At 42.8% G+C, this 12005-nt stretch overlaps 1 protein-coding gene across 1 annotated transcript; it reads left to right on the forward strand.

Moving 5' to 3' along the window:
• The first annotated feature begins 113 nt into the window (after window positions 1-113).
• On the forward strand, window positions 114-5072 carry apoh (Beta-2-glycoprotein 1). Its single transcript, NM_001165272.1, is given in 8 exon segments — window positions 114-216; window positions 2037-2213; window positions 2496-2592; window positions 2805-2881; window positions 3207-3395; window positions 4172-4351; window positions 4536-4733; window positions 4842-5072. Coding segments are annotated over 8 exon segments (1053 nt in total). The 5' UTR covers window positions 114-146; the 3' UTR covers window positions 4907-5072.
• Window positions 5073-12005: the final 6933 nt, after the last annotated feature.

Raw genomic sequence — 12005 nt, forward strand, 5'->3', positions numbered from 1 at the left:
TAGTAAAAGACCCAGAGGCTGCCCCATTCTGCATTGTCATCGACCCTTATCCAATTACCTTACACAAAAACTTGGGAGCTCCAACGACATTCCGATTTTTACCCTTGAAACCAGAGAGGAGAGACGCTCTCTCCACACCACAGACGATGGCACCAAGTCTGTCTTTGCTGCTGATCTGTCTGCTTGCCTTGTATACACCAGTGACATCCAAGAACGGTACAGTATCTATTATTACGGTATATACAGTGAACAAAATATAAATGCAACATGCAACAATTTAAACTGAGTTACAGTTCATATAAGGAAATCAGTCAATTGAAATAAATTCATTAGGTCCTAATCTATAGATTTCACATGACTGGGAATACAGATATGCTGGTCACAGACACCTTTAAAAAAATACTATGGGCGTGGATCAGAAAACCTGTCAGTATCTTGTGTGACCACCATTTGCCTCATGCAGTGCGACACCATCTCCTTCGAATAGAGTTGATCAGGCTGTTGATTGTGGCCTGTGGAATGTTGTCCCATGCCTCTTCAATGGCTTTGTGAAGTTGCTGGATATTGCTGGCTGGAACTGGAACATGTACATGTCGATGCAGAGCATTCCAAACAGGCTTAATGGGTGACTTGTCTGGTGAGTATGCAGGCCATGAAAGAACTGGGGCATTTTTAGCTTCCAGGAATTTTGTACAGATCTTTGCAACGTGGGGCCGTGCATTATCATGCTGAAACATGAGGTGATGACGGCAGATGAACGGCACAACAATGGGCCTCAGGATCTCGCCACGGTATCTCTTTGTATTCAAATTGTCATCGATAAAATGCAACTGTGTTCATTGTGCTTGCCCATTCCATAACCCCACCACCACCATGGGGCACTCAGTTGACAACGTTGACATCAGCGAACCGCTCGCCCGCACAACGCCATACACGCCCGATACAGTTGAAACCAGGATTCATCCTTGAAGTGCACACTTCTCCAGCATGCCAGTGGCCATCAAAGGTGAGCATTTGCGCACTGAAGTCAGTTACGATGCTGAACTGCAGTCAGGTCAAGGCCCTGGTGAGGACGACGAGCATGCAGATGAGCTTCCCTGAGACGGTTTCTGACGGTTTGTGCAGAAATTCTTTGGTTGTGCAAACCCACAATTTAATCAGCTGTCCGGGTGGCTGGTCTCAGATGATCCCGCAGGTGAATAAGCTGGTTGTGGAGGTCCTGGGCTGACATGGTTACATGTGGTCTGCTGTTGTGAGGCCAGTTGGATGTACTGCCAAATTCTCTAAAAAGACATTGGAAGCAGCTTATGGTAGAGAAATGAACATTCAATTGCACACTCCCTCAACTTGTGACATTGTGTTGTGTGACAAGACTGCAGATTTTAGAGTGGCCTTTTATTGTCCCCAGCACAAGGTGCACCTGTGTAATGATCATGCTGTTTAATCAGCTTCTTGATATGCCACACCTGTCAGGCCGATGGATTATCTTGGCAAAGGAGAAGTGCTCACTAACGGGGATGTGAACAAATTAGTGCAATACATTTCAGAGAAATACGATTTTTGTGCGTATGAAAGACTTCTGGGATCTTTTATTTCAGATCATGAAACATGGGACCAACACTTTACATGTTGCGTTTATATTTTTGTTCATTATATGCCCCAGTGTTTTGGCCTATTGATTTAGAAGCCTTTTGTGTTTCTGTGCTGTATGCTGTTCAATATTCCTACGTACCCTCAGTGAACATATTGTCAGAGTGTGTTTAGACAAATGAGCTTGTGTTATGTTGACGAATACTTTCAGTTACTGTAAGCTGAAAGGAAAAATACACTTTATTTTAATAGTCCACCTACCTTTATGCTCAACAAACTATCACTAGACAATCCGTAAAATGTCAACTGCATGTCTGGGGAGCTGCACGGGCACTTCTTTGGTTAATCTATATGTCCATGTTTTTTTCTGTGTCCGTGTGTGTTTGTTTGTTTTTGTGTGTGTGTGTGTTTTATTGACTCGTCCCGTTGCTTGTCTGACCCCTCAGAATGTGGCCGCCCGCCCCTGGGTGACGATAAGGAACTGGAGGGGTTCCAGAGGGTGTACTCCCCCGGAGACGAGGTGGTGCTGTCGTGTAAACGAGGATACACACCCTCCTCAGGCTCTCGCACAATCATCTGCACTGCTAGCGGAGAATGGACCAAGTCTAGACTCACGTGCTCAGGTAGGACGCTTTTATAAAGTTTAACCCAAAACAGTATTACTATTCATGTATCATAATTTGATACTCAAAAGACATACCATGTATTATCAGTTGATACTCACTATATTGCAAGTATTATCAATTGATACTCAGTATATTCCATGTATTGTCAGTTGAGACTCAATATATTACAATGATGATCAATTGATACTCAGTATATTACAAGTATTATCAGTTGATACTCATTTTGATGGAACTGTTGAGCAATGCTGACTGACTCTTTTTTTAAAACTTCTGATGCAGCAAAGAGTTGCTCTTTCCCAGAAGCGCTAGACTATGGAGACATGGAGTTTGTGGACATTGTCTACCGGAGTATCATCAACTACACCTGCCATGAGGGGTATGGGGAATAGCATTTACAAATTCTATTCTAGTGTTTCATTGACGACTGGTCACCTCTCCGTGCTGTCAAAGTCTATAACATTTGTTATTGTATCAAACACATGTAAAGTAAGTAAAAGTAGAAATAACTGTATACCCATACACCTAATATAGTGTCTACTTAGTTTTTTTAGTACATCATTTGACAGATTACGGTAATGTGGTCTACAGGTATATCCTGCAAGGAGCCAGTACCATTGAGTGCTTGTACGACGGACAATGGAGTGATCCACCACCAAAGTGTACACGTAAGTTTCTGCCTTATACTGAAATACATAACTACTCTAGCACTTAACAGTAATGATTCAACATTATCTCACATTGATAATGCATACAAACTCACATTGATACTTACAAATCTATAAGCACAATGTAAATGTGGCCTCATTTCTGTAATTGTAAAGAGCATTCTACAATGTGTAAAACGGAGATTTGAATAATGGCTTTACTGTAGACTATGTTATTCATATGTTACATCATATGTCTCTGATAAAAATTATAGAGAATCTCACGTATTTTAATATAATGTGCTTGATTAATGAGCATGTGAATGAAATCTCTCCCCTCTTTTAGCGGTGATATGTGGTCTTCCTCCAATACCTAAATATGGGAAAATTGTCTACGACAGAACGTTGACAGGCAACACGATTGTGTTTGGTTTTGGGGGGACGTATGAGTGTTTCCCTCCACTTGTCCTCATAGGCAATGAGAGGGGATCGTGCAGCACTAACGGAAACTGGACTGAGCCACCAGAATGTAAATGTAGGTACAGCGTTATCAGTCAAAGGCTCTGATCTGTTGTATTGCTAGGGCGGCAGGTAGCCTAGAGCAGGGATGCCCCCCCCCCACACACACACACAAAATAAAGGTTATTTACTGTTCATTTAAAAAAAGTATATATATATATGTTGTATATATATATATATATATATATATATATATATATATATATATATATATATATATTGTTGTATTGCTAGGGTGGCAGGTAGCCTAGAGCAGGGATGCCCCCCCCCCCCACACACACACACAAAATAAAGGTTATTTACTGTTAATTAAAAAAAAATATATATATATATTGGTACTCAGGCCTACAAAGAGGCCAGTTGCCCATCCCTGGGTTAGAGCGTTGGGCCAGTAACCAAATGGTCGCTGGTTTGAATACCCAAGCCAACAAGGTGAACAACCTGTCGATGTGCCCTTGAGCAAGGCACTTAACCCTAATTTGCTCCAGGGGCACTGTATGTGACAATAAAACAGCTTTATTTTTATTGCTGAACACTTCATGTCACCTTAGAAATGTGTTACTTTAGTTTGTGAACTTTTGTAAGCCGAGGGGATGGTTATTGGCTCGTGTAACCAATTTGTTAGTTTTAGTTTTGGCCAGATATGTTTGTGATACTTCTGAGGAAATGAAATGAAATACAAATTGCACCTTTTTAAGTGGTAATAAATGACAAGTGATTTGCTTTGTGGATGAAGTTAAAGTGGTATTCTGAACACACACTAACCCTGATTGACCTCTTATTTGTTTCCAGTGGTGACCTGTTCAGCTCCAACAGGCATCAAAAACGGCTACATGACCATTAATGATAAGAGGGAGCATGGCTTCAAGGAGACTGTCAAATATGGATGTAATGTAGACTATGTCCTGGATGGGCCTGTGGAGATCGAATGTCTCAAAACAGGAGATTGGTCAATGAAGCCAGTTTGCAGGGGTAGGACCACTGAATTTGTGACAATTTTGTATTTTGTTTAACCAAACTTATTTAGTTACCTATCAAATCGGTGTTTTTGAATAGCTGAATGTTGCTGTTTTTGAAATTCTGAATAGTAATATCCACCTAGCTCCCCGAGCCAATATTATAATTATTGATCATAGTTTCACTCTTTGTTCCACAGCTTCCTGCAAAATAGGTATTAAAAGAGGACGCATCCTTTACAATGGAAAGACATTTTGGATAGAGGATTTCGAGCCCAATAAAATCTTGCATGCAGACATCGTCTTTGTTTACTGTATGAACAAAGAGAATAAGTGTGGCTATGCAGTGTCAACCCAGTGCATCGATGGAAAACTCAATATCCCAGCATGCTTTGAAGGTGAGACTAGAGCGCAAGCGTTTTTTTTCTTATTGGCTATTTTCTATATAAAAAAACTAAACATTACCATCAAGTCTTAATGATGTCTGTGTGTGTTTTCCTTTCTAGAACCAAGTGGTATAACATATCAATTAAAATACAATTCCCTGCCATCTGAGATAGCCCAGTGCTGAAACGCTGTGCATGACAAAGCAAATTGAGACCAAGAACATTGATTGCCTGTGAAATAAATGTCAGTAAAACCATGTGTATTTCTATGTAATGCTATCCATTTGTTCTTCTGACTAATTTTTCTGTAGAGAACAAATTTTACGATGAATAAAATATACTGTTTGCTTGTATCTTTGTAGATGACTTGACCCAACATCTTACCCAATGCTTGCAAAATAACAGTATAAACTCAATTTCCAAATGATGTCACATGATGTCAGTGTTGTACAGCTGTGAGATACTCTGTCAGGTCAAGTGGTCAGGAAAAACTCAAACATGCACACACACACACACACACTCAAAACTCAAACTCATTGCTACACCACACACACACTAAATACACACCAAACTCATTGCTACATCACACACACACTAAATACACACCAAACTCATTGCTACATCACACACACACACTAAATACACACCAAACTCATTGCTACATCACACACACACTGTCAACAGACCACACAAGTCAGCTCCCAAAATATACATTTCTACAACAAAACTGAACTCTACCCTCCTATCCAGTGATTCATATTAAAACCATACAGTCGACTGCAAGCCGGCCACAGTGCAACCCTATCCCGGTTACCCAAACCGCTTTGTATGTCTATTCTAACAGAGATTAGCAGAGGAAACCCCCCTGCTGCTCTTGTCCCGCTATGCGGTTAGTTTGATCCTCTGTCCTTGGCCGTCAGCCGGTGGTCAGGACGGTTCCCCCCCTCGCGGGGGCGGCCAGTTGATTGTACTGAGTCATGAGAACTGACTCTCCTTCCCCACTGGGGCAGCGAGGCAGGACATGAAAGAACTGCAGAGGGCGACTGTAGGTGGAGTCACAAGGGTTTCCAATGGTTACTGAATGGAGGGAGACAGAGGGGGTGGGGGGGTTGGTGTTGTAAGAGTACTTCAGACAGACAATTTGTTTCTGTTTACGTATCCCACCATAGCAAGAGAAAATAGATCGAAAATGCATTTCTTCATTGCCTCAGGGCGAGCCAGAACCGCACTTGAACAGTTTTCAGAACACTTCCAAACACGACAGCATGTTCACCAACCAACTATAGCCCGACACTAACTATTTCACACAAATGTATTCAACTTATTTCACATAATATTCATCTGGACCACACGTCGGCAAAGTTGCGGAGAAGTTCTTTAGATATTGACTTTAAATGAGGCCTGGTACGAGCGCTCCTCCATGACATGAATGCAATGCACTGACGTCCGTTAATAAACCCTTTTCTCCGTCTTTCTGCGGATCAAACAAGTCTCTGTGTTTCATGTTGTTTCCTCTTGATGCATTATTTATTGTTGTGAAGAGATGCACTTTATTAGTTGCTATCCGATTTCACATGCAGGCTGTTTGGAGCCTCTTTGAAATGTGTTTTCTGACTCCAAACGGTTATTGTCTTTCTCTCTGTCCCGTCTTTCGCATTCTCTCTCTGTCTGTCTCTCTCTCTCTAGCTCTCTTCTCACTTGTTTGCTCTCTCACTTTCTATCCCCCTTTTCTCTCTCGTCCCCTCTCTCAGTAGCCCTCCGTGGCAAAAATCCATCCAAAGTGAGATGAGTTGTGTCCTAAGGAGAGTAGATGTTGTTTCATGGTCGTTTCGTGGTTGAAGACATGAACACGCAGTATCCAGTATGCTTTCTATCGTTAGTATCATTAGCGGTAATGCGAGGCGGTAACGTGAGGAAAAATTCCGATCATTTGCTTGGAGTTATTTGAGTTGATGGAGCAAGAATTTATGTTTTATGTTTTAGAATGTGTTTTGTGTGAGAGTTGATATGAATTGTTTGTTTCATACAGTACATGGCCACTAGTCTAGATGGTGAGCTTTACCTGCCTGGGAAGCAAAAACAGCCAGTGTTGGGTTGGATTGAAGAGCAAGATACAGGAGACATGAACAGGCTCCTGTAGTTGGAATTTCTGATTGAATCCAGCCCAGCTAGCAATGTGATTTCTAACGGAAGCTACTGTTTAAGCGAAGGAAAGGAGAAGAGATGGTGGAAGAGTGGTTGGTGTTAGGTTGAAATGATCAGAGAAATAGAATCTCATTCCAATCTAATCTGTATTCTGAGGTGTGGTGATGTATTACCTCAGGAGGCCTCCCATCCTCCACCCCTGGTCTATGCCATAGAGCATGCTGGGACTTGGAGTCCAGTACACTTCAAAGGCCACCAGTCTAAGCAATCCTAATTGATGGGCAGAACCTCATCTGTTCTCTACAAAACACTCATTAAAGCTCCCTTCTTTGTCTATGGCTCATCTAGGGTGACAGATGCATCTACTGGCTATGGTTAATCCCACACAATGGTGATGGGAGGAAATAGGAGGAGCATGTGGGTATGGAGTTCTGAAACATAAATCATTCTGACCGTTTCTTTTCAAGGTGAATACTGGGATTTTGCGTTGGCGAGTTCCCAGAGTGAGTTTTTCCCAATTCCACCCACGAAAGATTTGCGACCGCATATAACGGACATACTGCAACATCATAAGGGACAACCCTAATTCATTACGTTCTGAAAAACACTGAAAAATGCCTGACCCCATGTCTGCATAACCACCAGTTGCCTCAAGTTGTCCACTCACGCCAGCTAGTGGCCAACCTGAGGAAGTGCCATCAGGATGGGATCGAGTCGATAGACAGAGCGATGATCTTGTTTCAAAACCAAACAGTCCTTTTCTCGAGTCAGATGGTTGGCCTCATTTAGGTAATATTAAAGTACAGTGTTTATTCTAATCCAAATGAGGGCTTGTTTTCTAAAACATCGTGCTCCCAAATGAGGGGAGGATCAGAGGATGAGTCAGCAATGCATGTCTGATGCACGAGTAGTAGCCTGGTCAATGGTCCATATTGAGGCTATCTTCACACCAGCAGTAGACAGCAATGCAGGTGGTGTGGTGGAGACATACAATTCAGTGTAACCAAATACTGCAAAGGCAGTAGAGGGGTGGAACTGCTTAGATTAGCGAACCAGCATGATTCTGGAATCAAAGGAATATTCCATAGGGGAGAGAGAGAGAGAGAAAGAGAGATTTTTTTTATAACATCGGGGCAGTTGGCTTGGTGAGACTTATGCCAACTTAACATTTTTTTCCTGATGTGGTTTCCCTCTCTTATGTCAGGCCTCGGAAGACGCTTTGGTCAATGGTGGATAAGTCTTCATTCCCTGAGTTGGTTTTAGCCCTTCTTTTATTCATTCCCGCTCTCTCTCTTTCTCTACCCACACCTCCACCACACCCGGTCTCTCCTGGCACGACTAATCCCACCTCTTAATCAGGGTGAAGACGTGAGGCTTTGCCATTCTCTGTCTCAATCAGGGAAAATGGCCAACCTTGACCACTTTAGTACAGTAAGTGTAGAGGCTGTGAAGTTGTAGGGTGTTACTTGTGTAGCTATGTGGTAGATGCCCATTTACTGTATGCGCCACTGGTTTAAGGTTTTGGGTTGCACCCCAAATGGCTCCTTATTCCCTAATAGTGCACTTCTTTTGACCAGGGCCCATAGGGAATAGGGTGCCATTTGGGGCACCTCCAGGGTGATTTTTGTCCCGTCACAACTGAGAAATCCAGTCTGAGAGGATTACTGGGAAACCAGTAGACGTCATGACGTGTGTCACACTTTAACGTGACTCCACTTTGTGTCTCCACACAGCTTTGATCTCTGGGGTGTCTTCCTCAAGCCTTCTTTAGATAACAAAGTTACAATACATTGAAACACACAGTCAAGTCTTTCATGTCAGTCTTGTGAAAGCGGAATAAATAAATGAATCCACTTCAATCGAGGCTTTGTTGAGAGGATGCAGCTGGGGATGGAGGGATGCAGGGGTGGATGGCACCAGGCCCTGGCATTGTTTGGCCTACCGCTGCCTATAACCGGACTGTGGTGCCTGGCTGGCGTCCTCCGTAGACCAAGCAAGGTCACGTCGTCACCCACATGAAAGAGACAGGGGTTTAGTCACCCTTTGAAAAGCAATGACGCTGGTCACTATCCATCCACTGCTAATGATGGTCACGCGCACGCACGCGTACGCACACACACACACACACACACACACACACACACACACACACACACACACACACACACACACACACACACACACACACACACACACACAAAGCATCACAGATAGTCATTGTGTCTCTCTTCTCGGAAGCCACAAGATCAAAACGAGGCCTAGTTGCAAGAGAGGACAAATATGTTGTCTGACAACAGTTTTTATTTTCCTCTCTGGCCTCCTTCAGAAAGTTGCTTTGGAGTCTGTTTCATTGCTTCCGGATGACTTATATTACAGGATTATACTTCTGGGTCTCCATATTGAACAATATGCTTTTTTCTCTCTCTTTCTGCCCTGAGTTGGTGGTGTCTTGTTAATTCTCTGTCTTTCTCTCAGATGTGGTTCTGTCTTTCAGAATCCAACATTTGAAGTGGTATCCAAGTCCCTTTAATCTAGGATTAGAAAGAGAGAGAAGCAAACAGGTAGAGAGAGAGAGATTTTTGATAACATCTGGGCAGTTGGCTTGGTGAGACTTATGCAAAGTTAATGGTTCAACATTCTTTCCTTATCTGATTCCGTTCCTCCTCTTTTCTCAGGTCTTGGAACACTCCTCAGCCGACTGTGGATAGGTCTTCATGCCCTGATTTGGTTTTAGCCCCTATTTTACTCATCCCCCACCCCTCTCTCTCTCTACCCACACCTCCACCATACCCCGGTCTCTCCTGGCAGGACTAATCCTACTTCTTAATCAGGGTGAAGACGTGAGGCTTTGCCATTCTCTGTCTCAGTCAGGGAAAATGGCCAACCTTGACCACGTTAGTAAGTGTAGAAGCTGTGTCATTTTAGGTGCTTACTTGTGTAGCTGTGTGGTAGATGCCCATGTATGTGCCACTCATTTAGTGTTATGGCCGTGTCCCAAATGGCTCCCTTTATAGTGCACTTCTTTTGACCAGGGCCCATAGGGAATAGGGTGCCATTTGGGGCACCTCCAGGGTGATTTTTTTCCCCCATCACAACTGAGAAATCCAGTCTGAGAGGATTACTGGGAAACCAGTAGACGTCATGACGTGTGTCACACTTTAACGTGACTCCACTTTGTGTCTCCACACAGCTTTGATCTCTGGGGTGTCTTCCTCAAGCCTTCTTTAGATAACAAAGTTACAATACATTGAAACACACAGTCAAGTCTTTCATGTCAGTCTTGTGAAAGCGGAATAAATAAATGAATCCACTTCAATCCTGGCTTTGTTGAGAGGATGCAGCTGGGGATGGAGGGATGCAGGGGTGGATGGCACCAGGCCCTGGCATTGTTTGGCCTACCGCTGCCTATAACCGGACTGTGGTGCCTGGCTGGCGTCCTCCGTAGACCAAGCAAGGTCACGTCGTCACCCACATGAAAGAGACAGGGGTTTAGTCACCCTTTGAAAAGCAATGAAGCTGGTCACTATCCATCCACTGTCAATGGACACGCACGCACGCACGTACACACACACACACACACACACACACACACACACACACACACACACACACACACACACACACACACACACACACACACACACACACACACACACACACACACACACACACACACACACACACACACACACACACACATACATACAAAGCATCACAGATAGCCATCGTGTCTCCTCTCGGAAGCCACAAGATCAAAACGAGGCCTAGTCGCTAGAGAGGACAAATATGTTGTCTGACAACAGTTTTTATTTTCCTCTCTGGCCTCCCTCAGAAAGTTGCTTTGGAGTCTGTTTCATTGCCTCCGGATGACTTATATTACAGGATTATACTTCTGGGTCTCCATATTGAACAATATGCTTTTTTCTCTCTCTTTAGCCTGAGTTGGTGGTGTCTTGTTAATTCTCTGTCTTTCTCTCAGATGTGGTTCTGGCTATTTCAGAATCCAACTTTTCAAGTGGTATCCAAGTCCCTTTAATCTAGGATTAGAAAGAACGAAAGAAAGAAAGAAAGAAAGAAAGAAAGAAAGAAAGAAAGAAAGAAAGAAAGAAAGAAAGAAAGAAAGAAAGAAAGAAAGAAAGAAAGAAAGAAAGAGGAGAGAGGCAATCAGGGAGAGAGAGACAGAGCACATCGGTTTTTCCCCCACTGAGGACAAACTTAAAAGGATTAGGAGAAGAAATGTGAAAGCATCAAATGTTTACCGTGTAATAAAAGTGTGTGTTATTTGTTGTCAGCTACAAAGTGGGATCAGCGGACTTCAAAGGGCATCTGGTCGCTGTTCTAAAGTCACCAGGTACATGGCTAATGTTGCCAGAGCCGTATAGAATATTTACAGAAGCATGCTGGGTTTAGAGCCAATTGGCAGGATATTTGGAATTGGATGCTATCAGATCTAAAAGCTCAAAGTGTGACCTATAATCACAACCATTTTCTTTCCTATTGAATGAAATTCATTTAGAGTAATTTATGTTTTATCAAAACTGATGTCTGGTTCATATTTTAGCAGACCACAAATAAAGGTGTGGTATTATGGCATTACTTTTGCCATGGTTGGAATATACAAACTGACATAATACTGTACAGTCACACATGAACCTCTTATGCCCACCTCACACGTGGAAGCGCTCTGAGAGAGAGAGAGAGAGAGAGAGACACAGAGAGAGACACAGAGAGACCTACTTCACTTGACTTCCATCTGGACCAAATCTAGCTGGAGAGGCAGATAACCAGAACAAAAGACATGCTTTTAAGTCAAGCAATCCTTTTCCCCATCACAGGGTTTTGGTTGGTAATGCATCTGGGCAGTTAAAGAAGGATGTGATTACCATTGTATAAGCTCTTTCTTTTTTTTGGTTCTTTTTTTTTACTTATGGAGGCATTTCATTTTTCAAATTTTCAGTGGTTAATTGGTCTTGAAAGTGAATGTTTTTGAGGGTCAACTTTATCAATATAAAATGCTAAACTCCCAGTAAGTATGTTACTAAAATGTACTCAAAACAGTATTCCAAATGAACAGAATGAAGTACCAGCTCCATTGGTGCCGGAAGGAGTGTCCGTCAGCCATGCCCTAACTGTTCTATC

This window comes from Salmo salar, chromosome ssa02 (assembly GCF_905237065.1).
Source record: "Salmo salar chromosome ssa02, Ssal_v3.1, whole genome shotgun sequence".
NCBI lineage: Eukaryota > Metazoa > Chordata > Actinopteri > Salmoniformes > Salmonidae > Salmo > Salmo salar.